This window comes from Acinonyx jubatus, chromosome D3 (assembly GCF_027475565.1).
Source record: "Acinonyx jubatus isolate Ajub_Pintada_27869175 chromosome D3, VMU_Ajub_asm_v1.0, whole genome shotgun sequence".
Classification (NCBI taxonomy): domain Eukaryota; kingdom Metazoa; phylum Chordata; class Mammalia; order Carnivora; family Felidae; genus Acinonyx; species Acinonyx jubatus.
This window is the reverse complement of record NC_069392.1, coordinates 13444597-13470539: the sequence shown is the minus strand read 5'-3', so window position 1 is coordinate 13470539 and position 25943 is coordinate 13444597. Positions and strand designations below refer to the sequence as shown.

General features: G+C 51.3%; 1 protein-coding gene across 1 annotated transcript; it reads left to right on the top strand.

The window, feature by feature from the left end:
* Positions 1-2220: 2220 nt before the first annotated feature.
* On the top strand, positions 2221-18653 carry HRK (harakiri, BCL2 interacting protein). The gene is made up of 2 exons (XM_027043992.2): positions 2221-2707; positions 18218-18653. The coding sequence occupies exon 1, from the start codon at positions 2376-2378 to the stop codon at positions 2649-2651; it is 276 nt and encodes a 91-aa protein (XP_026899793.1). The 5' UTR covers positions 2221-2375; the 3' UTR covers positions 2652-2707; positions 18218-18653.
* Positions 18654-25943: the final 7290 nt, after the last annotated feature.

Below are 25943 nucleotides of genomic sequence, written 5' to 3'. Positions count from 1 at the left end.
CTTATTTAATTCTATAAGGTAGGTACTATTACTGTTTCCACTTTACAGATGGGGAAAACGGAGGTTCCGAAAAGCCTTATCTCAAGGCTAAGATCTCCAGTTGGCGAATGGTGGGGTGGGGCCAAACAACTCCAGCATGAACAAATTAGGGACTGTCAGATGAGGAGTGCGCGGGTGTGTGTGACTTCTCTTTTCTCCCACTCTCCATCACCCTTCTCTTTTCCCTCTGTTGAGTGACACATCCCCACGGCCAAGGCTGCACTCTCTTTGCTATAGAAAACATCCAAGCGGCTGGGACCCAACCCAGCGCCACCTTGCGAGCCTAGCATTTCGAGGGGCAGGCTTCCAAACAGGGTAATAATCGTCCCATTAAAATTAATGTCCATGAAGTGAGCCGTTAAAAGTGTGCAGATTAAAAAGGGGGGGAGGGAATTGTTCAGTTTAAATCCAAAGGGCTTTTCAAATAGACACTGTATCTTCATTCTTGGAACGCTACACCGGGCAATGGATCAGGTCCCCTCTGCACAGACTAGGGGGGATTAAGGAGGTGAGTCCCCAGAGAATGAGACAGTGGTTCTGGCCAGGAGCAAAGGGAACCAAGGTTTATCCAGGGCCCACTGCATGCCAGGTGCTTGGCATACATTTCTCTCATTTAATCTCTGCCCCAATCCTGGGAGGGAGGTATTATTATTCCCAGATTACAGGGGGCAGTATAAAACCATGGTTGAGCGCTTAGAGCCTGCAGCATGCAGTCCTAATTTAGATCCAGGTTCACTCTTCACCAACTCTGTGAACTTGGGCAAGAGGCCTTGACTGCCCGTGCCTCAGTCTCTCCATCTGCAAAGTAGGCCAGTAAGAGCACCCCTCCGACCCCAGAAGTGTTAGGGGATTTACTTTAGGCAGCCAGGCAGGGACCTTACCCCAGTAACCTGCACAGAAGGCGCTCAGAAGGTAAATTTCGGCCCTTACTAAGTGTAGCAAAACGCACTGGGCAAGGGCAGGGCCCGCCAAGATCACACCGCGGAGCTGGGTTCTGAGCCCCGACCATGCTGGAGGCCAAGGGGAAATCTCTCCTCGTGATAAATGCAAACCCAAACGTGTTCATGGTCTTGAGAATCTTTTCCAAAAGACCCAAGGACTTGGGCCTGGGCGACACTCTGCCCGAGGGAAGGAGAGAATCAAAGTTTTTTCATCAGGTTCCAGAGAGCCGGCTTGGAGACGCCTCTGGCGCCTCCAGTTTTCTGAATCCCAAAGTTATCCGAATCCCATTAAATTTAAGAAGGACTCATTATCTCCCCCCAAAATCCTGAGTGTCCCTCGCCCATCTATATCTTCAGTAGCAGGGACAACTCCAGCCTCTCCAGTCTAAAGGCTCCTGAGCCCCTCCCCCTCGTCGGCCCCAGAGGGTCTGTGTCTCCACTGCCCATTAAATCGGGATCGCCGCTAGAAACTGGAGCCCCGGCAGGAAAACAATATTCACAAGGAAGCAGACAAAAATAAGTTACCTTCTAGAAAGCCCTTTGCGAGGGTCTTTTCGGGTGCGGTGCGTCGCGAATGCGCGCCTCTGCGCCCCTCCGGGGCTAAGGATCGACCCCTCTCACCCCCCCTACCCCACCTCCATCAAGCGCTCTAGAGGCGGTGGGGGCGCTTAAGGGTCTGGCCGGGAAGCTCAGAGCGGGGTGGGGGCGTGTGTTGGGTGTATTCAAATCCGAAGCCTATAGGTGCCGAGTCAGACCTGAAAGTGGGCAAGTTGGGTCGCATCTGGCTCTCTCAGGAGATTTTTGAATCAACCCACCTCCCCAAAACAAAACAATAGCTTCGGAATATTTTTGAATAATGCAGCCGGATTCGATACCAGCTCCATCCAAAACGGCAAACCAGCCTGCTTCCCTCGCCAAATCGGAACCGGAGCTTTATTCAGGAGAAAGGGAAGGAGAAGGCCTTCCCTCGCGCTCTCCGCCTCCGCGGGGCCCCACGCGACCCCCCACGCGACCCCCCAAGCCCGAGACCTCCCCGGCGGGGGCCTCGCCGCGTCCCCGCGCGCCGCGCTCCTCCTCTCCCAAACGCGCGCCGCCCTCTCGCTGCCGGCGCCGCTAGGGTTAAAAGTTACCTCTCGGTTTCTTCTGCCTGTAGCCCCCCCCCCCCGGGGGCCGGATGATGTAACCCCCCTCCCCGCGCCCTCCCCGCCCCCCTCCACCATGTGACACTTTAATTAATAATAGCGCCGTCAGCACAACAAACGCACAACACAAGGAGAAACTTGGTGTCCAGGGGAGGCCCCCGGCGGCTGCAGCGCGGCGGAGGCAGGCGCAGAGGCCGGAGGGAGCGGAGGCGAGGGGCGGCCCGAGCGCGGGGAGGGAGAGAGGCGAGCGGTCATGTGCCCGTGCCCCCTGCACCGCGGCCGCGGCCCCCCGGCCGTGTGCGCCTGCAGCGCGGGCCGCCTGGGTCTGCGCTCGTCCGCCGCGCAGCTCACGGCCGCTCGGCTCAAGGCGCTCGGCGACGAGCTGCACCAGCGCACCATGTGGCGGCGCCGCGCGCGGAGCCGGAGGGCGCCGGCGCCCGGCGCGCTCCCCACCTACTGGCCCTGGCTGTGCGCGGCCGCGCAGGTGGCGGCGCTGGCGGCCTGGCTGCTCGGCAGGCGGAACTTGTAGGAACGCGGGGCTTCTTGGTGGGGCCGGAGCCGAGACCCAGCCGGAGAGAGCAACAGGTACGCGAGCGAGCGCCAGGGCGCGGTGGCTGGAGACTGGTCACGCAGGGCAGGCCGGGAGCGGGAGAGCGACAAGTTTGCTTTCTTCCCTTCCCATCCCTTTCTTCCTCTGCTCCCTCCTCGCGCCAGGATCGCCACCCCCCTCGCCTCCAGCTCCCATCTCTCCTTCCAAGTGTCAGCTCAGCTAGTCCTGTCCTCCTCTCTCGACTCCTTAAGCGCATCTTGCCACTCTCTCCAGTGGGATGGCTCTGGGAGGACTTTCTCCCCCCCCCCCCCCCCCGGCCCCGTAATGCCCACCGGCGCCGCAAGTAAACACACAATGCAAGCAAAAAGTGTGCTTGCTAGGAGTGCGTAGTTGCAAGCTACGCCAAAGAATTCTAACCTATCGCGGGTTCAGGGCAGCTCTCCCGTCCTCTCCCAAGCCGTCTGCTGCTCCTAAGTCGCCACTGTCTCCAAACCCTCTTAAGTGGCACTTCCCTCGTTTCTGTTCCTCGTTCTCTGGCCCCGGGAGCGCCTCTCCGGACTGCCTCCCCCTCCAGGTTTCCGCTGGAGCTGTCTTTCCCCTGCGGCCCGCGCACTTTGCGGTTTTCCTCTGCTTTGCCAACTTTTTCACTCCTTCTGCAGCGAGGTGTCCCGTTGAAGGAACTGGGCCTCCGCTTCACCAGAAGGTTGGAGCTGAGACGAAGCAGGAGGTGCCCCCAAAGTGGGCTGGGATCTGAGGCTGTTAGGGAAACCCCAAGGGGAAACCTTACTAGAAGAGCATTTATTGAGCTCCTTCTGGGTGCTAGGCCCTAAAATGTTTAGGGGGGGAATGTTTGAAGGCTTGCGGTATGCTAGGCACTGCGTGCTGGTGGGCGTGGGGAGCGTTGAACGCCCAGTGTGTTCGCTACCAGTGGGAGAAAGGCACTGAGCATCTTCTGTGCCCTAGGCCCTTGGGGTTGGGGACTTACTGAGCACCAGCTGTGCGCCTAGGGGAGCAGCCGTGTAAGGGACTGTCTTCTCAGATTCTGGAACAGAGCAGAACCGCAGAGAATGGGGAAGGAGAGAAAATCAGCCCGAGCCCACCATAGGTGGGTCTAGGGCTGGAAGGTGAAGGTCGAAGCTGAGAAAGCCGGCGGCCCCGGGTGCCACGACCCCACAGATGCCGAGCGCTCGGCCCTGGCCGAGTCCTGGCCGAGCCCCGCCGTGCGCCGACACCCTGGGAAGCTGGCGCGGCGCCCGCGGAGAGAGGCGGCAGCCGGAGCGTGGGGGGTGACAGCGCCAGGGGAGCTGCGGGGGTGCGCAGGGTGTGAGCCGGGAGCGCGGGCGACAGATGTCGCGTGGGCCGGCGCAGCCCTGGCGCTGGCGAAGAGAGGTGCGTGCTTCGGGACGCTCTCTGCCCGGCCCCTGGAGGTCCCATCCGGGGCAGGTCGAATCCCAGGGGCAGGAGCCACCTTCTGGACGGGGCGCGTGGGATGGGGGTGGGGCAGAAAAAGGGAGTCGAGCGAGAGGCGCGAAGCCCAAAGCGTGGAATTTACGCAAGGGCAGAGAGAAAGCGGAAGGAGAGGGAAATAAAAAGCGGGCGGCGAGACCAGGGAAGAAAGATGAGGGAGCCGGAGAAAAAGAGAAACGGCTTGGAAAACAAATTGCAAGATCGTGGGGATGTGAATTAGAAGGAAGATGCGAGCAAGAGGAACCCCAGAGGACTGGGACGCGGCTTCCCACGGTCTTGGGGTGCAGGCGGGGCTGGGAGAGCGCTCCCTTCCCAGGACGGGGCGGTGCGGGCTGCTGAGCGCCCACCCCGGGGTGGGGGGCGGAGAACCGGCCGTGCGCGCGTCGGGGCTGGGGGTGCTCCCGGGGCCCGCGGTGGAGGCGGCCCCGGGAGGTGGCGGGAGACCTCCGAGAGGGCGCGCGGTGAGGACGGAGTGCGCCCCTGTGCGCCCAGGCCGGGAACAGGGGGCGGGGGTTGGAGCTGGGAGACCCGGGTCCACGCAGCGGGGGAGGGGGCCCGACGGGAGCTTCGCGGCGGCGGCAGATAATTGCCGGTGTAGGATGTATTGCCCCCTCCTCCCCTTCGCTTCTGCCCCAGAGTTCCGGGCCGCTTCTCGACTCCAGATCACCCCTGGGTTCTTCTTTCCCCTCCTGAGTCCCGCCCGGCCTCCCCGGCAGCCACACCCTCCCGAGTTCTCCCTCCTCGCCTGCCCTGACCCCAGAATGCCGTGGGCTTCCCCGGGGCGCCGCGCCTCCCTCCGTCGGGACACAAGCGCTCGTGTCCTGGGGTTCGCCAGGCGTGGGCTCCCAGCCTCCGTCCCCCTGTCCGAGGAACTCGCGTTCCCGGCCCCGCCGCCTACCAGCCTGCAGCTCGCTCGGGCCTTTCGTGTGCGTTTGGCTTACCTGGGGGGACACCCGTCTTTTCCAGGCCTCTCCGGCAAGTTGGGAAGAAGTGAAAGACAATCCACTGGAGAAAGACAATTTGTTGAGTTCTGTCTGCGGTCCTCTCCGCTCTTCCTACCCGAGAGGGAAAGTGGGAATGCTCATGGGATGACTTAGGAATTTCAGGGAGGCCTGAGTCAGCCCTGTGGGGCAGGCCCTTCTTTTAGGCGTTAAGGGTGACCTTGGCTATATGCAAGATGACAATTTCAACAAGCTTATTTTGAGCTGCTGCTGTGAGCAGGCGGTACTTTTCTCAGACGCCATCATTAAACAAACAAACACCCCAGACTCAGTTTTCCCCATATGTAAAATGGGGACCATGATAGTCCTTGGTGGCAAAGGTGTTGTCAAGAGGGTAAAATGAATTCACCTACAGAGGGTTCTAGAACAGTGCCAGAGGCATGAGAAGTAGATATACAGGTAAGCTGTCATGCTTATGATTGTGCATTTAATACCTTTCTTTCCCCAAAGAGATCACTTTCTATTGTTGGCAATTGCTGGCAATTCCCCACCATCCCTACATGCCCTCTTGGGGACTCAGAGCCAGAGAGGCCAGGATAGTACAACGGTAAAGAGCATGGGTTTAGGGACCGATTGGGCCTGTACTGAAGTCCCGGCCCAGGAACTTGCTGGCACTGTGGCCTTGGGCAAGAATCATAACCTTTCTGAGCCTTTATCTGTAAACCGGAGCTGTGTCTCTTCTAGAGTTGTTGAGGAGGCTGATGGGGGGAGCATCCATTTAAAGTACCCGAGGCAGCGCCTGGCACTTAGTTCACTCATCAGAGGCCGTTATGAAATGGGTCATGCCATTCTGATGATTTCAAAGGGGAAACTGAGGCAGAGAGGGTTCACTGAGTCCCAAAGGGTTGGTGGCAACATCAGAAATGGAATTGGGTTTCTGTCTCTGAGCACACAGTGCCCCGGCCTCAACCCCGCCCGGCCCAGATGACTTGGGGGTGCAGGGGAGAAGACACTGGCAGAAAGCAGAGGGGGGTGAAGAGTCGTGAATTCCTGCACTAGCCAGATTCCCTTTCTCTGAGAGCCTCAGGGGAGTCTCCTTGGAGGCTGAGGAGGCCAAGGGGAGATGGGTGTGATTGAAGCAGTCACTGCAAAAGGTTCCAGAGAGAACAAAAGATGCTTTCTGGTGAGCACTGGCTGGTGGAGGAGGGGAGGGAGGCAGAACTGTGCCCTGGGAGGGGGCAGGGAGGGGGAGAGAAAGAAGCTGGGGAGCCTGGCTGGGAGAAGGGGCCAAAGGTGGGCAGACCCTTGCCTTGGGATGAAGAAGAAGGGGAAAAGAGGACTCCGCAGGCCCGAGAGCCAACACGGTTGGGGACAAGGAAGATAATGGGCCAGCGGCAGCCTGCTTTAATGAATTAATGACAGCCTGGCCTGCCAGACGGACGTGCTAACTGGTTCTTGGCAGGTACTTTGGGGACTAAGTGGTTAAACCTGGAGGCGCCTCCCTGCAGCCTCCCACCCAGCCGCTGCACCCCTGCCAGGATTACTTTTAGAGCCTGAAAGCCTAGGCCAGGGGAGGGAGCAACCCATAGGGAAGGAGACAGCTGTTGGGGAGGTGCCCCCCGGGAAGGGGCCAGATGTGCAGGACCTTGGCAGCCTTCCCACCACGTGGTCCCTGTCTGGAGTCACCCGCTTGCCTAGAGACAGGCCAGGGCACAAGTGGCTGAGCTGTCGTGTAAAAACAGCCGTACCCCGGGATAATTAAATACACCCCCAGAGGTGGGCAGGGTGGATTTGGCAGTTTCTGGCTTTTGACAGTAGGCTTTTCAGACCTACACTGGGGGTAGGGAGGGGGCAAAGTGGGGGCTTCTCTTTCCCCTCTGGTCATCCCCAGTGTGGCGTGTGACAGGATTTCATGGGAACAATGGCATGCTCCACAGTCCATGACTTTGCCCTTCTTTGCTTGTCACATAGTAGGCATACGATAGCTGTGTGATGCGAGTTCCTCGGACAGGGGGACGGAGGCTGTGTCCTCCCTGTGTCCACCACGCCCTTCAGACAGTAGGTACTCAGTAACGAATTGTTGAGTAAGTGAAAGCAGCTGAATTTGGGAATACCTACCTTGAATAGTTTCGGGTCCTCATTCCTCTACCAGCTCACTGATGCCCAACCTTTGGTGCCCTCAGAACGTTGTGGATCCTGGCTGGATTTCCATTATGTAAGAAATGCCACTAGGATCGTCTCCCTGCCTCCTTCCTGCCCTACAATGGTGTCCCTGCTATTGGGTGGGGGAACATGAAATGAAGTTACTTTGGGAAACTTTATGTAATATCCCCATTAAAAAATATATTGGGGTGCCTGGGTGGCCCAATCGGTTAAGCGTCTCGCTCTTGATTTTGGCTCAGGTCGTGATCTCCCAGTCTGTGAGTTCAGTCTGGCTCCTCACCGACCACCAACATTGTGGAGCCTTCTTGGGATTCTCTCTCTCTCTGTCCCTCCCTCTCTCTCTGCCCCTCCCCCGCATTCTCTCTCTCTCTCAAAATAAACTTTTAAAAAGTCGTAAAAATAGCTTTTTTCTTGATTACAAAAAATATTACAAATTCATTAACAAATATTTGGAAAACGCTGAATAAAAGACAGGTTTTATTGATTATTTCCATCTCACTACCCACTGTTCATATTTTCTTCTTTCTTTATTTAAAAAAAATTTTTTTAATGTTTATTCATTTCTGAGAGACAGAGACAGAGCACACGTGTGGGAGGGGCAGAGAGAGACAGACAGACACAGAATCCAAAGCAGGCTCCAGGCTCTGAGCTGTCAGCACAGAGCCCCACGTGGGGCTCGAACTCAAGGACCTCGAGATCATGACCGGAGCTGAAGTCGGACGCTTAACCGACTGAACCCCCCCAGGCACTCCCACTGTTAATATTTTCAATAGACTTCTTTCCATTTTCAAAAAGACATTGATGGGTACTTTCACAAAGGGAATCACTCGCTCTAAATATATTCTCTGTAATCTGACTTTTCCATCATAGCACAGACATGTCTCCATGCCTTGAAATATTTTCTACGACACACTTGGAGGTCACTTACTATTTCCTCATTCTGCTGTCCTGCCATTTATGTTCCCAATCCACTATTGTTGGGCATTTAGGTTGTTTCCAACATGATGAAGCATCCTTGTATATTACTCTTAGGGCACATCACAGATGATTTTCTTAAAAATGCCTACAAGTGGAACTTTGATATCAAAGCATATGTAAACATTCTTTCCTTACAACAGTTGTCTAAAGGGTATAAAACCTTTTTTTCTTCTTTAATGTTTAGTTTTGAGAGAGATAGAGAGTGCGAGTGGGGAGGGGTAGAGAGAGAGAGAGAGAGGGAGACACAGAATCCGAAGCGGGCTCCAGGCTCCAAGCTGTCAGCACAGAGCCAGACACAGGGCTCGAACCCATGAACTGCGAGATCATGACCTGAGCCGAAGTCGGACACTTAACCAACTGAGCCACCCAGGCGCCCCCTTTTTTAAAAATAGGCTTCATGCTCAGTATAGAGCCCAATTCGGGGTTTGAACTCACAACCCTGAGATCAAGACCTAAGCTGAGAGCCACACAGGCGCCCTGGGGGGGGGGGGGGAGGGGGGAAATCTTGTGGTTAAGGTCCAGAGGGTTTTCTAGACAAACACTGCCATTTGTTCCCATATGTCATTCATGTCACTGGCTTCTATATACAAGATGGGTTTGAGCTTGGCTCTTGAGTTGGCTGTTACCATCCTCAGCTAAACCTATGTTGTTTTTTTGTGGAATGTTCTTCGTGGACCACACCTCTAGCTATTGTTGGAGTGCCCAAGAGTAGGGATGACTCCTTACATGTCCATCCCATCGTTGGGAAAGAGCTCCAAGTCTGAGCAATGTTACTAAGGGTTTGGAGAACTTCCCTGCCTGCCTGGCTCTACCTATCACCATGGCACAGCCATGTACCATGTACATCGGATATTCTTGGATCTAGCACATGGTGCTTAATAAATACTGAAGGATGCTAATACATACTGATGATGGGGACACTTAGCTTTTGGTAGGGGGAGGTCTTCAGAGAGTGGGAATGTGTCAGGGGCAATGGGATGGATTTAAGAAGAGGTCACTTTCAAAGACAGCCCAGATCTGAAATGTTTTAGTTGGCACACCATGGGCTCCAAGTCTTGATTCTGAAATTTTAACCACTGGTAACTGTTCATCCTGTTGACCCAGATTTTATGCGGAGGCGGGACAGCTTGGTGGAAAGTGACACGAACTTTGGAGTCAGGCTGACTTTTGGATCAGGTCCGAATCTGCCATTTACCAAACGTCCCTTTACCTTCTGAGCAGTATGAGGCATGTCACTATGTTGAGAAAATGGTAGAGAATGGTCAATGGTAGTGCGGGATATGTGTCGTTCTTATTTGGGATAAAATTCAGTCCTTGGGTCCATATTCGGAGTATGGTGGGGAACTCATACTGGACTTTTGCCAGCCTTTTGTTTAAAGCCATTGCCAGTCTTGCCTCCCCCACTCTGTGGCTCACCAGCAGCCTGCTTAAGCCACTGTGCCAGGGCTGGGAGAACCTCCAGAACAGGACTTCCCAACCTGGGCAACACTGGCTTCTAGGTCTTCTGAGAACACCAATCAGGTCTATTTTGCCCACCATTGTATTCCAGCCCCCAGCATGGTGACTAGCACAGAGCAGGCATCCAGTAACTACTGAATGAATGAATGGATAAATGGATGAATGGATGGGTGGATGGATAAATGAATGAATTGGGGGGACACCTCAAGGAATTTGGGAACCCTCCAAAATTCCACATAGAATTGGCTGACTTCATACTCCTCTGTTTCTCCCTAGTTGAGAGGGAAACCAAGGCTTTGACCCAATTCTCCTAAGATCTATGACCATAAAAGGTCACCATTCTAGAAATATAGCCAGAGCTAGACAGGACTTTAGAGACCACCTGGCCCAACTCCCTCACTTTCCAGACAGGGACACTGAGGCACAAAGATGGCTGCTGAGGGTTAAGATGAGGTGGCCTTCAATGCCAGCTGACTCTAAGAGTTTGAACAAGTTTTCACACCTGGTGGTCTCCCAGCTGAATCTGACCTGCAGTTGCTTTTTCTTTCTTTCTTTTCTTTCTTTTTTTTTTTTTTGACTACCGTGTCTTCCCCCACCCCCGCCGGGCACTGAAAAATCAGGCACTTTCTTACAGAAGTCTGTACTTACAGTTTTTCTGGAAAAAAAAAATGGAAAGGTCTAAGACTGAGTCTGTATTCCCACGTGGCAGCAAAAGCCTGGATGAATATCAGAAGCCCCTTTAGATGGGATACAGACTCTCGGGATACCCCGACCCCTCCCGGGCACACTTCGCCGGTCCCAGGCAAGCATTTAAATTTGCAAGGCCTGCTTTAGGGGATCACCTTGTCAGACACCCCAGGATGCATACACACACCCACCCACATACCCTATTTTAAATAAGTGAGATCATCTGTTCATGTTGCTCTGTAATCCGCTTTTTCCCCCCCACTAAAAATAGACTGCCGAGCTCTTCCTGTGTCAACCAAGAAAGGTTTCATCACCCTTTTGAATGGCTGTATGATGCTCCATTGTTGGATGAGCCATGACTCACTTACTTGGTCAACCCCACCCCCCGCCCCCCAGGACATGTCTGCCGTTTCTCATTGTCTGATAGCATGAACAAGGTATATTCTGGTTTGGACAATTTTGCAAAAAAAAAAAAAAAAGTGGGGGGAGTTCCTAGGGGTGAAATTATTGGGTCAAGGAATGTGCGTGTTATAACAGGTGACTCATCTGGGGAGACACTCTAAGGAGGGTCTGCCCATTTGGTGTCATTTCTCTGCTGCGTCGCTACCTCCCCACCCTCAGGGCTACCCGTCCGGATGTCTGGTTAGCGTGCATACAGTCCACCTGCTGTCACTCGTAGTGGACAGAAGCTCCCAGTTCTCTGCTCTCTCCTCACAGGCTTTACGTAATCAATAACGACTCACCGAAGCACTGATAACTGCTCGGTGATAGCCGTGGTATTCACTGGTACCCCTGATAACTAGTCCCTGAGACCAGGGTGCCAGCGGCCTCCAGAGGCTGCCGGATGGCCTCTTCCTCTCTCACATCGTGCCTCAGAGCCAGCCTCCTGCCTTTTTGATCCCTTCACCCTCCCATCTCCTTGGCACCCACCGCCCTAAGTGGGCAGCATGAACTACAGGGATGGAGGCTGAAGTGAAGACACAGACCAGAGCAGGCGTCCCTCCAGGAGAATTCTGCACGGAGACCTTTGTCCCCATGATTCTTAGGCGCTGGGACTGAACGCGGGGACCATCTGAACTCCGCAGTCAAAATAAAGCTCCCTGAAACCAAAGGCGGAGAGTGGGGAAGTTGCCACCCTTATTCCCTCGTTCACGTACCCACGGTCCCCCGGCAGGTTGAAATGGGCCCCTATTCTGTGTAGGACATCGTGCTGGGCTCTGGGGATCCAAGGACGAAGGGGAGAGACATGGTGTCTGTTAACGCACAGAGAATATACTGGGAGGTGTAGCCGTGGAGCGAAGGGGGCTTTCCTTTCATTTCTTTATCCTTCTCTGCGGTTTGAATTTGTAACTTAACATGTGTGCAAACAGCAAGAGCAAAAAAAGATGTTTTTAAAAATGAAATATTGGGACCTCCTAGGAAGGCAGCCAAGAGTCTTCATCTCCGATATAGGAAGAAGGGGGTGAGCCTCCTGCTTGCTCTCCTGCGTCAGTGGAGCTGGCCGTTCACCGCTTCCCCCCTTCACGCCCACAACAGGGTGACAGGCCCATGGCCCAGGGAGGCAGGACCCTGAGGGGCCATGTTCTCCCCTCTCCCCGCCTGCCCCCTCCATTCGGTGGGTGCAAAGGGGAAACAGGGACATTTTTTTAAAGGCAAAGTTTCATGTATCTCTTCAGCTGTGAGCTTTGGTTCTGAGTCAGCATTTGAGAAGGTGTTTTATGAGCCAACTTTGAGGAAAAACATCTCAGGGAGTAGGACAGTGGGTCACAGGGGATGACAGACTTTGTTTTTTACAAATACAGCTGAGGGGCACCTGGGTGGCTCAGCTGGTTGAGCGTTCAACTCTTCATTTTGGCTCAGGTCGTGATCTCACCGGTCGTGAGATCGAGCCCCGGGTCGGATTCTGCGCTGACAGCAGGGAGCCTGCTTGGGATTCTCTCTCTCTCTGCCCCTCCCCCATTCACACTCTCTCTCTCAAAATAAATAAACGTTTAAAAAAATAAAATAAAAATACAGCTGACTCTTGAATAACATGGGTTTGAACTGCACAGGCCCAGTTATATGCAGATTTTTGGGGATAAATTCAGTCTAGTACTGTCAATGTATTTTCTCTTCCTTACGATGTTCTTAATATATTTTCTTTCCTCTGGATTGCTTTATTCTAAGAATGTAGCAAATATGACACATATAACACACAAAATAGGTGCTAATTGACTGTTTATGCTATGAACAAGGCTTCCAGTCAACATATGAGTAGTTAAGTTTTAGGGGAGTCAAAAGTTATATGGGGATTTTCAACTACGTGGGGCAGGGGGGGTGGGGTCAGCGCCCCTCACCCCTGCATTGTGCAAGGGTCAACTGTAGTTTTATTTTATTTTATTTTCATTTTTTAATTTTTACTTATTTTTTAAATTTTTTTCTAACATTTATTTTTGAGAGACGGAGTGAGACAGAGCACGAATGGGGGAGGGGTGGGGGTGGGGGGGACACAGAATCCAAAGCAGGCTCCAGGCTCTGAGCTGTCAGCACAGACCTGAACTCATGGGCTGTGAGATCATGACCTGAGCCAAAGTCGGCCACCCAACCAACTGAGCCACCCAGCGCCCCTGTAGTTTTAAATTATATAATTACTACTTGTTCCTTGAGAGGAAACAAAAAAGAAAGAAAGAAAAATGACAAATGATACAGAAGTGTATAAAGTGCTCTTTCACTCTGTCCCCAAAGTCACTCTCCTGTGTAACTTTCAGTTTGGAGTACATCGCAACAATCGTAATTAGCAGACCTTACCATGTGCTGAACTTCTAAGTGCCTCACATATGTTAATAACTTTTAGTCCTCACATTGACACGGTGAAATTCACTGTTCCTCCCCCTACTTCCATATAGGGCACCTAACCAGAGAGGTTAATAACTGGCCCAAGGTCACACAGCTTTTAAGTGTCTGAATCAGGATTCCCACTCAGGTGTTGGGCTCCAGAGTCTGTGCTCTTAACCATTATGCTATTTTGCATATCTGTGCACTGTTTTTTATATGGATATATAGAGATATATAGATATCTGTACATATGTATAGACACATACACATTTACATATTCATTAAAGGGAAAAAGATCTGAGATCATACTATTTGACCATTTGCTCTTTTCAATTAAGAATCATAACATGGGAATGCAAATTGGTGCAGCCGCTCTGGAAAACAGTACGGAGGTTCCTCAAAAAATTAAAAATAGAACTGCTCTATGACCCAGCAATTGCGCTGCTAGGTATTTACCCAAGGGATACAGGTGTGCTGTTTCGAAGGGACACATGCACCCCCATGTTTAGAGCAGCACTTTCAACCATAGCCAAAGTATGGAAAGAGCCCAAACGTCCATTGATTGATGAATGGATAAAAAATTTGTGGTATATATATACAATGGAGTATATAGCAATCAAAAAGAATGAAATCTTGCCATTTGCAACTACGTGGATGGAACTGGAGGGTATTATGCTAAGGGAAATTAGTCAGAGAAAGACAAATATCATATGACTTCACTCATAGGAGGATTTTAAGACACAGAACAGATGAACACAAGGGAAGGGAAGCAAAAATAACATAAAAACAGGGAGGGGGACAAAACAGAAGAGACTCTTAAATATGGAGAACAAACAGGGTTACTGGAGGGGTGTTGGTGGTGGGGGGGATGGGCTTAATGGGTAAAGGGCATTAAGGAATCTACTCCATCATTGCACTATATGCTAACTAACTTGGATGTAAATTTAAAAAACAAAAAACAAAAAAAAAGAATCGTAACATACTTTGGGGCCCCTGGGTGGCTCAGTCGGTTAAATGTCTGACTCTAAGTTTTGGCTTGGGTCATGATCTCGCGGTTTTGTGAGTTTGAGCCCCTTGTGCTTGGGATTCTCTCTTTCTCTCTCTTCTCTCCCTCCCTCTGTCTCTGGCCCTTCCCTGCTCATACTGTCTCTGTCTCTCTCAAAAATAAACTTAAAACAAATTAAAAAAAAAAGAATTGGGGCGCCTGGGTGGCTCAGTCGGTTACGCATCTGACTTCGGCTCAGGTCATGATCTCACGGTCCGTGAGTTCGAGCCCTGCGTGGGGCTCTGGGCTGATGGCTCAGAGCCTGGAGCCTGCTTCCGATTCTGTGTCTCCCTCTCTCTCTGCCCCTCCCCTGTTCATGATCTGTTTCTCTCTGTCTCAAAAATAAATAAACGTTAAAAAAAAAAAAAAAAAAAGAATCGATCCACCTCCTTCTCATTTGCATGTAGCTTAATGTATTCATCCAGTCTCCTGCTGATGGACATATGGGTTGTTTCCAAACTGCTGCTCTTAGCGACAAGCTGGAGGGAACACCCTTGACCATATTTAGGTGACTACTTCTGTGCGCTAGGTCCCTAGGCTACCGTGTTCCCTTTAAGATCCCCAGAAGTGTAGGCACAGGCCCCCTCTCTGAGTGTAGGACGTGGTTACACGGCACCACTGGCCACGCAGAGGCGTCCTCCTGATGTCCATCTGTCACTACCGACACCAACCTGCAACCAGGTCATAAACAGGTGTGGCAATTTGTCCATTTAAGTGCGCCGGGAGGCCCTTAGGAAGACACATTATAGGCTTAATGATTTACAGGTAGGAAAAGCGAAAATCCTTTGCTGGTCCTACCTAGTCTTGCAAGAAGATGCCATTCCTTCTGTGGATGGAGCAGGTTAGTGCTGTAAAAACAGAGGTTCCTTACCTCTCCTGATGCCATTGTTATTTTCCCTTCGTCGCTTTCAGTGGACATATCTATGCAGCCTCACTCTGCACAGCTTTGGGGTGCAGGTCCCTGCTCATCATGGTCCCCGGATTGAGCCATATGTGTCTTGACCTCGTGCTCTGCTCTGGCCCTTTCCCCACATAAATGATCCTTCCTTCTTCCAATTAGTATTATTTTTGAGAGATTTCGAGCAGAGGAGGGGCAGAGGAAGAGGGAGAGAGAATCTCAGGCAGGCTTCATGCCCAGCACGGAGCCCAACATGGGGCTTGATCTCACGACCGTGAGATCATGACCTGAGCCAAAATCAAGAGTCAGACGCTTAACCGACTGAGCCACCCGGGCGCCCTCCTTCTTCCAATTATTGAGAAAATATGAATGCATATCTTAAAGGTCCAGTTCAAATCTTGCTTCCGCTCGGAAGCTTTCCCGGTGAGCACAGCCACTTCCTGACTTCTGATAGTGGTAGACAACGGTCTTCCACAGTTCTGGCCTCTGACATATCCTGTCTCCCAGAAAAAGACTGGAGGCAAATCGAGGACAGGTACTGGCCTCATCTAGTGCCCAGAATGATGCTTAGCAGAAAGTCAACACGCTCAGTAGCATGTAGATGTGGTTCCTCTCTCTCCCTCCGTCCTTCCTTTTTGTGCGTGCTGAAGGCAGCGTCATCCTCTTAAGCTAATGCTGCAAGGTTTCACTGATTTTTTTGAAGATCGGTGTGAGTAGGAGCCAACAAAGCGAGCTTTTGTGAATTGAGCGTGTTTATCAACTGAGTTGGTGGACGACTGATTGATTCGGCATCCCCTGAACGCATAGGGTGGCAACACGGTAATACAGAAGTCCTGCTGTGCTCTGCCCTCATGGGATGAAAGGGGAAACGGCGTTTGTGGTGACAGGGGTCCTCTGCCTCCACCTGAGCAGGTCGGGGCAAAAAGGACTGAGGTCACTGATTTGGATGACCGTCCGCTAATGTAGACTGTCGGGTCCATGGGATTAGGACTCCCTTTGTTCGTGCAGACATATACATTGGGTAAGGGTCCAAGTAAGAGGCAGAGAGTACCCCCCAGGCTGGTAACCAGAGAAGAAGTTAGTGAAGGTTCGGTGACAGAGTGTAGACAGGGTTTAGGAAACTGAGGAGGAGTAACGCAGTACTACAGGGCTGGCCACAGAGGAGAGCCGTCCTTCCCGGCCTGAAGGGCTGAGGTGAGGCACTAGGACCTGGAGTCCAGCCGGGGAGCCGAGCCCAGTGGGCGCTGTGGCCCGACAGGGTGGGAGCCAGGGGAATACATACCCAGGTCTTGTACCCCATTAGGGCCTTCTGTTGAGTAGACCCAGCGGGAAAACCTATGGGTGCAGTTCGTACAGGTCAATATGCCAGGTTCTTGCCAACGTAGAAAGTGATGTCTCTCCCACCTTGTCTCCTACGCTGCTGGATTTGCACTGAGTAAGGTGCTGTCGTCTGTGAACTTACAGCCCCTGCTAACTCTCCAGCCTCACCCCTCCCCGGCCCCGTCGCCCAGGCTGTGCTGAAACCTCATCAGGCGCCTTGACCTCGTCAGGGCATTTCGCTGCTGTGTTCTCTCCCTTGTCCTGCTTCTTCCCTTCTTCCCGGCCACCTCTCCGTCCCCTTCCTCTGCTCCCTTTTCCTCCTTCTTCTGACATAATTCCCCTGCCAGAAAAATCCATCCTTTTGAAGTGCACAACTCAGTGGGTTTTATTTTAGTTTATACTTCTAGAGTTGTGCAACCAATCCCACCATCGATCTTAGAACGTTTTCGTTTCCCCAACGCAAACCCTGTCCCTATTAGCAGTGATGTCCTAATTCCCTCCTCCTCACAGCCCTGGACACTCACTAACCTACTTCTGTCTCTAAAGACTTGTCCCTTGTGGACATGTCCTATACGTGGCATCATACAATCTGTGATCTTTTGTGCCTGGCTTCTTTCATTTAGCATAATGACCTCAAGGTTCATCCAGGTCTCGTGTGAGTCCTTTTTATGGCTGAATAATACTCTGTTGTATGGAAATACCCCACCGTATTTATCGGTTGATGGACACATGGGTTGTTTCCACTTTTTGGCTATCAAGAATAATGCTGCGGTGAACACTGATGCCCAAGTTTTTGGATGAAAATGTTTTTTGATTCTCTGGGGTATGTGCTATTTGCGTAGCCCTTCCTGGAATGCCTCATCTCATCCTGGCTAATTCCCTAGCATCCTTCAGTGCTCAGTAAGGGTCTCTGCCTCCTTCTCCCAAGAGCTCTCTCTGACTCCCCCTTTCGCTTCTGGGCTCCCGTAGCTCGTGTTTATCCAGATTATGCTTCACATGACACTGCCATTGATACCGATTTCTTCTCATCTCTTTCTGGTGGCTTCAGAGCCCCTGAAGGGCAAGAACTATGTCGCTGGATTTATAACACCTAGCATAGTTCTTGGTATGTTTAGCAATGAACAAAGGAATCAATGAGAATAGAGACTGTCCTACAAGTCTGCGTTGAATATGAGTCTATGAAATGAATAGATGAAGGAGCAAAAAAGGCAGCATGGTTCTGTATTCTCTCTCTTTTTTAAATGTTTATTTATTTTTTTGAGACAGAGAGAGAGATGGAGCATGAGCGGGGAAGAGGCAGAGAGAGAGAGGGAGACACAGAAGCAGAAGCAGGCTCCAGCCTCTGAGCTCTCAGCACAGAACCTGATGCGGGGCTCGAACTCGTGAACCGTGAGATCATGACCTAAGCCGAAGTCGGATGCTTAACCTACTGAGCCACCCAGGGGCCCCTATATTCTCTTTTTTAATCACAGAAGATGCTTATGTCTGAAAACAGAAATGTGTGTGTGTGTGTGTATGTTTTCAAACGTTTGTTTAGGGAATGCGGCTGGATGGATGGGGCTTTGGCTGGGGTGGGGGCGGGGATGGCCACTAAATCTAGCTTCTGGGGGAACCTTTCCTCCAAATCAAAGCTCTGTCTCTCGCAGCTCTCTCCCATCCCCCTCCACCTTCCAACATCCAGGGCTGGCTGTGCAGAGGCCCAAGGCACTGACGTCATCCCCAGCAGCTGTCTGCACGTGCCTACTGACCGAAATACAAATCTTTATTTCTGCAGGTTGGTGAAAACCCTGTGTCCTTGGAGAAAGCTGGTTCCCATTTTCCTGAGGGGGAGCCCAGAGCTTGAAAGGCCGCAGTTGGCGCTTCGAGAAGGAAGTGGAGAGGCGTCTGGAGCCATAGTAGCAACGGCGGAAAGGGACTGGGGAAGCTCTTTGCATATCCAGCTGCAGAAACAGACACCCCAATGCTATTTACATACAGCTCTATATATAAAAAAAGAAAATATGAATATTACTACTCAGTGCATGTCTTGTCGAGGACACGGTCCCCTCCCTTTTCTGCACCTTCCCGTGTGAACTTTGATGCTTCCGTGTCTGGGGCACCAGAAGTGAGGTGCGTACTGTGTACCTGGAAGATCTGCAAAGACTGGTGGGAATCAGCCCCAGAGTCGACCAACCACCTGGGGAGGGATGCTGGCGGAGCGAGGGGGAAATTGCAAAGTAAGGAGGATGGGGGGGGGCGGGTGGTGGGCAGCTCTGTTAGAGGCAGTCTGGGATTCCTCCGTTTGTAAGTCTTGACAAGTCCCCGCCTCTCTGTACCTACCCAGGTAGATAGCCTGTCCCGCTAGCACATCAAGACAGATGGGATTTATTTCCCTACCAATCTGGTGTCTGGTCCTTCACTTAGACTTTGCTGGTGCTAAGTGTGTTCTTGCTGGCACTGCTATGGGGTTCTGCGGCCAGACTGCAAGGCCAGGGGACAAGAGAGATGTCTATTTTGCTGTTTCAGATTCATTTTTTTTTTAAGGGACAAGTCGCAAAAGTGCCACTTGAGAGTCTCTTCTCTTTCTCTGTGGGGATGAAAACCCAGAGGTGTTTTGGAGCAAACCTTGGGGCCTGGGAGGGAGGAAGGGAAGGGATGCTATTGAGTGGCTCCCTGGTGGAGGCCTTTCTACCGAGGTGGAAAGCTGACCTCATATGTGACTTGTCTGCTCTGTCCTCTACCCCCGCAAAAGTGTCCTGGGAGTTCAGCCCACAGCCTCCCCCACTCCCCAAGGGGATTTCAGGGCTTAGGTTTTATGGATTAAAGAGCCAAGAAATGGCTACGTTCTGGTCAAGGGTGATTTATAAGCAAGAGGCACTGGGGGAGGGAGCGGGTCGTTTAACCGAAATGCACCAGCATCTCAGTGACTGACAGAGGATCTGATTTTGTTTTCCAGGATAAGCTCCTATTTTCAGAAGTTTCTAGAAGGGCTAAAAAAAGATGTGTGCTGGACTGAGACTTGGCTGCAAAGACTCTTCAGGGAGCAATGATTATTTTTTTGCTTTCATTAAAAAAAAAAAACAAACAAACCCAGGTATTATTCCTCTGTGCTGTGTCTCCCACACTGCCATGTGCAAAGCTGAGATGGTGGGGCACCAGGATGCAGGTCACAACCCAGTCCCTACGGACAGGGGGTCCGCTGGGCTGGTTAGCAGACACCCTTGCAGTTCTAAGAGGCCAGCAGGGGGATCAGCCGTTGTTAAGGTTGACATGGGGCTGAATTATTCCTCACAGGCTTTGTTGAAAATTACCAGGCCCTTTAGAATGTAGGACCTTTTAGTGCTGTTGCAAGCTGGGAGCTGTCTTTCTTTCTTTCTTTTATCCATGCCTTATGTTTTCCTAAATGGCCCTTTAAAGAAAAATGTAACCCAAAGCTGCTGCAGGTGAGGGCGGTCCCCCCACCCCCACCCCCAGACAGCTTGTTGAGAAGGAAAGCTTGTTGATAGAGAACTTGCTTCCTTTCCTCGAGGGAGCCCTCCCCACAGTTATGTTTCCAGGGGATGGGTGTGCAGGCAGCGTCTGCCCAGAGCAGCACGCGACATACCCACCAAGCCGCGAACTTAGAGAAGGCAAATTAATTAGAATGATACGAAACACAGTCTCTGCTTCTGTATCATCACTTTCCAAGCCAGACACTAGAGTCTTTCCAACTCTCCCCATTTTCTGGGGAGGGGGTTTCCATTCCTATAATGATATGTGGTCACGGCTCTCTGCTGCTGTAAGCCTGTACCTTCCACGTGGCAGTGGGGCCATGCTGCCCATCTAGACACAGGGGAAAGGGGGAAGGTCAGAGAATCCCTTTTTCAACCCTGACTTGCCTGCTAGCTCATGACATTTCCACTGGAGGATCCAAACTCCAAATGCCGGGGTTGGTATTTGGGGCAATTTTGATTTCAATGAAGCCGCACTGCTGAGAGACCTGGGCACCCATGACCCTCCTGATGGAGCTTTACAGCCAAGTCCCTTGTACATAGTCTCTTGTATTAATAGAAACTGTGTATTTACCTAATCCCGGCTTTTTTCTTGCACATCATTAATTTGAGTGCACTTCTCGACTGCCCCGATTTTTGACAAGGGGTTGTTTTTAATGCTTGTTTTTATATGAGATTTGACTTCTTGATGGACATTTGTATTAGGAAATTGAAGCATGATATATATGTCTATATTGTCTCCACCGTCTCTGAGGCTGCATTACTTGGATTGCATGAGATAGTGGGGTGGTGTATTTTTTTTTAAAATATTTCCACAGTGTGCAAAGTGCTGGCACCATCCCTCCCTCTCTCCCCCGCTTTTCTCCGGCTGCCAAGGAGTCATTGATTTTGATTAGCTTCACTGCAGAGCGTCTGTGAAGAGAGGGAGAGGGAGGGAGGCTTTGAAATAAATTTTAAAAAAGACCTCATATCGGGTTTCAGCAGACAGCAGAGTGTGTGTGTGTGTGTGTGTGTGTGTGTGTGTGTGTGCGCGCGCGCGCGCATGTGTGTCAGTGCAAAGCAGAGGGAGGCCTCTGAGATCATCGTTTAGGTAGGTTGCTGCATAATGAGGTGAGGAGCAAACAGAAGGGCCTCCTTCCTGATGGTGCTCGTTTGCTCTCAGAGGGTGGGGGGTCCAGGAGCCACAGGGATTGGAGCCTCCTGGGGCTTCAACATTCCCACTCCAAATTAGATCCATTCCCTCCTGGAAGCTTCTCTCCCCTACCCCAGCCCCCATTAGCAAATAAGATCTCTTATCCCCATTTCAAATTTAGGGTTCCACTTCATGTTCCTTCTGGCACAGACATAGCCTGAGTAGCAGGTTTCTGGGGGGGGGGGGGGGGGAAGCCCATTTGCCTCTCTAGCTGCTGTCCATGGTCCTAGGCCACGAGCATCTCCTGGAACCCAGTCTCCCCCTTCCCGCCACCTTTCATTGGGATACTGGAGACTTCTTTTCCACTTCTTCCAGTGTCTCATTTAAGAAATTCTTTCCTCTTTTAACAAGAAGATGGTGATTTAAACAATACTGTCACAGAACGATGGAACTGTGACTTTGGTTTCATAATTTATGTAGCTGATCTCATGTACCATTATCACGTTTCTGACAGTGATAAAATATCACTTCCCCTAGCTGGGAAATTGGAGGAGTCTTCTTCTGATCCCACACAGGTATCTTTTGGGGACACTGGTTTGCCACTGTGGGCGTTTTGAGTGTCCGCCTGGTATCAGAAGCTGCAGTGACCAGAACACAGGTTTTGCTCTTCTGTGTTGATTCCATTTCTTTTTCTGGATCTTCCCTTAAGTCAGCCTGGGCCAACTGCAGAGTCAGAAGCTGCCTGGGAGGTGCGGGGGGGGGGGTGGGGGGGGACAGGCTAGACACCCTGGCCTAGTCCCATAGGAGCTGATGGAGGATATGGGTGTCAAAGGTACCATTTTAAAGCTCAAACCAAAAGGTTCTTTTTAAAATACTAATACCTACTTATCGAGCACCTGCAGCGTGCCCAGTTGTAGAATCCGGTCTGGGAAGAAACTCAGGTACGCAGCGTGGAGGGACAGCTCCGCTTGGCACCAGACAATGTTAGCTGTCCCTTTCCAGTCTGGTTCACAGTCAGGTCTGTCAGGTCATACCCGTGATTCCAAGCCTTGCTGGCAGATTGTTCTATAGTATTTATATTTACTGAGCATCATACTATCATGAAGGCAATTAAAAAGCCTGTGATCTTAACTCGCTCCCAGCACGCAAAGACTGGTTCTTGCTGCTTCACAGAGTAATGAAAGCCACCGTCTACGGTGTGCTCACCACCCCTGAGCACTGTGCTGAGTGTTTTACGTGTTTCCCCTCAGTTCTTCCTCACACCCACTCTGGAAGACAGTAGTTATGATTCCCATTTTACAGTTGAGGAAGCTGAGACTCAGGGAAGTTTCGCAACTTAGCCTAAGGCCACACACAGAGAGTGAGGTGGCTGAGCCAAGATTTGGACTGAGGTGTGTGTGACCCCCCCCCCCCCCCAAGCCCATGAGCTAACTGCCCTGCCACACTGGATTCCCTCCTGAGCTGGCCTTACTAGTTCAAGGACAAGCACAGCCTGGGGTCCAGCAAGGAGCAAGGGAGCCTGACTTAGGTCCACTGTAAGGAGTGTTGCATTTGGGGGATGCTCCAGGACAGGCTGGATGGTTTAGGTGGGGGTTTTATGTATTTGTTCCCTGCCTTTTGTGTCCTTAATATCTATAGGTCCCTGGGAGAAGCATCTACTTGGCAAACAGGGCCTGTTCAGCTGACTTCCTAGGACATGGGAAGCTTTTCTTACCTCCCCTACCTGAACCCTTAAGTTCCTCCCCCCAAGTTCTTTGCACTGTAAGTGCCCAGGAGCCTGTGTGTGTTATGTGGCAGGGATGGTCATGGGGGTGTCTGGAACCTCAGTGAGGCCTCTGGCTCAGCCAGAGAGGCAATAAGTTTGGGAGCATTCCGTTCTGGGCTTTAACCTTGCTGGTTTGTTGTGCTCTTTTGTAAGAGGAATTTCATACCTTGGAGACGCTTTGTACATATTTGTAATGACTTTATTAAAAAACTGTTTGTGCACTTCCAGCCAAAGTCCTTTGTGTTTTCATTTCCTTTTGAAAGGTTGGTCCCCAAAGATTATGGGAGGATCTGGCTGTGCACCCCAACCTTCCCTGGGGCAGAAGGCCACACATCTCCCTTCTCTGCTGTATTTCTGAGAACTCCCCAAGGGGAGGATTGGCCCAAACAGTACCCTTGGGTTGGGTGAGAGGTTGAGGGAACTTGCCTGACGGTTCAAGACCAATGGCACCATGCAGACAAGCTGATGGCTGTGCAGACTGAGGTCTCCTACTATGGGCACATGGCCTCTCTGGGTTACTTTCACCTACATTTACCTGGTCTAAGATGCTCTGAGCGATCAGGTTGTGGTTTCTTCCTAAGAATGGTGGGTTGAGGACAGGTTGCCTTTCTAGATAACAGGCGCCTTCATTTTCCCTGGGGGACCCACCCCTTCCCCACTCTCAGGCCATGCGACTCAGAGGAGTTGACCCTATCCTCCCACCCACCTGTGTCCCCACAGTTAGGGCTCTACACCTGATGCAGGCCTGGCCAGCAGTGTTCCAGGTCCCAAAGGCTAAAAGGGATTGGTGTGGGGACAAATTAACAAGTCAACCTCAGGACTCCTGCTAGAGCTTTGGGGAATCAGAAGCTCTTTGCTGGGGTTGTTAAGCTGGTAGAACATAGGCATATACGTATACATATGCATATACATACACACATAGCTTCTGGAGGCCATCTTACTGCTGCATGGGATCTGTCTGGAAATCAAACTGTCTCAGAGGAAAACAGAATGGAGGGATGGAAAGACAGGGTTCTAATGTCACTGGAGCCACTGAATCCAGCGATACCCAAGGCCCATATGGCTACATGAGCCAAAGAAAGCCTTTCTCTTATTTAAGCCATGTTTGAGTTGGTTTTCAAATGATGGCAACCAAAAAGGTCTGCCTGATGATGTTTTTTGTGACTGGTTTCATAATGTTGTCCTGAGAGGCATGAATTGTCACCTAATGCTATTAATTTCCAGGGTGCCTGGGCAGCTCAGTCGGTTAAGCTATTAATTTGCATTTTAAATATCCATCATAAGCTGGCATCCAGGCAAACTCTTCTTGAATCATCAGCTCATGCGTTCTGGGTCCATCCTCTGGTTAACCACTGTGGTGGGCCCTGTGGGTGCCCTGTCCAGATCCCTCCTGACCCGATCTCCCAGTTCTGTGTCCTGTCCTGCACCTTTGCGTGTTCTGTGACACCTGACACCTTCAGGGGCTTGGGGCCTCCTCAATGGAGAGCTTAAGTACCTGAGAAGCACCCCCCACCCCCACCCCCGCCAACAACCCATAGCCAAGAATTGACAGTGTGCCGGAAAAAACCTCAGGGTGGGACAATCTCTGAAATGTAGCTGAATTCTCCAGAACTCTGTGGGACCACCCTGAGCTGGGACTTCTCTGACAGCCACCCTCTTGTTTGGTTTCTTCCCCCTCCCTTACTGGTTTCTCCTGAGAGTGCGTCCTTAATAAATCACGTGCAACTCAACGCATCTGCTTTGGACAGATCCAGACAACACCCACTGCATGAGTTGATTCTCCCCATTTCTCCTCAAAACAGTCCCCCTGGGTTCAAGAGGCAACTGGAGACTCAAGACCACGAACCTAAGTTTCATCGACAGATGATATTTACTGGCGGAAGGGGACTTAAGGGGACATTAAAAACACCGAAGGTGGCTCTGTTCAGCCCAGAGCAAAATTACTAAGAGATTCTGGGACTCGCTTTACATTTCTTCTTTCCAACCCCAAGTCTTAGCCGCCTGGTGTCTCCAAGCATGTCTCCCATTCTCCCGTTATGAAGGTAATGAGCCTCTCACATCCAGGTCCAAAGCTCGCCTTCCTAGTCTCACATTCATTATGCTCAAGATCTTTTACATTAAGACGGCCATTTCCAAGAGTGTCAGAAACCTCAGTCAGTGGGTCACAAAATATTAAAAGCAGGATACCCCAACCTGCTACTCGCTTAATCCTGCTTCTAACCAATGAGTGCAGAGCCAGGATGGGCCATGGAGAATGGAGCTGTTCTTTCCCAACAACGACTTTTGGCCGCTTTTACCCCATAGTGGGGAAAATAGGCAGCCTGATGTTTGGAAAACTCCTCACTGGCTGCTGCTTCTCCTTAGGGTAGAAGTTAGATTCTCCCATCCAAAAGAAAACCTCCAGGGCGCCTGGGTGGCTCAGTCAGTTAAGCTTCCGACTTCGGCTCCTGCTCAGGTCATGATCTCGCCATTTGTGAGTCCGAGCCCCTTGTCGGGCTCCGTGCGGACAGCTCAGAGCCTGGAGCCTGCTTCGGATTCAGTGTCTCCCTCTCCCTCTCCCTCTCTTTCTCTCTCTCTCTCTGCCCCGCCCCCGCTTGCTCTCTGCCTCTCAAAAATGAATAAACGTTAAGAAAGAAAATTAAAAAAAGAAAACCTCCAGAACAGAACTTTTCCCCAGAGGGTAGGGAATGAAGAAGTAAAATCCTAAACGAAATCATCCCACCTGTCCCTGGTATCCCCAAGTGACACTGTTTATAATGTCAGAAGCATGGCTCATTATTTGGAGAATAATATTTAGAGATGTGGGGGGGCTTTCTTTTTCTTTCTTTTTTTTTTTTTGGTGGCATGAGTATAACGGACACAACCATTGGCCCCTCCACCAGTGTTCTACATTGTTAGTTTCCCCGGCTGCGGCAGAAAGTGCACGAGGTTTCTTTATCCTGGAGACGGCTACTGGGGGGCGAAGTGACTTCCCAAAGTCACGCAGAGTTTGGAATCAGAATTCTGCTCTGCCTGCTCTGTCACAAGCTGGCCTGTTAATAAATCTCCAGCTCCAATCTCTTGTGTCTCTTTGATGGCATCTGCAGGCAGGGTGATCTTTCTGATAAAAACCAGTCGCAGAAGCTCCTGTTGC

Bases quoted from the DNA above. Each gene is read 5' to 3' on its own strand.
- HRK (XM_027043992.2), top strand. From the start codon at position 2,376: ATGTGCCCGTGCCCCCTGCACCGCGGCCGCGGCCCCCCGGCCGTGTGC.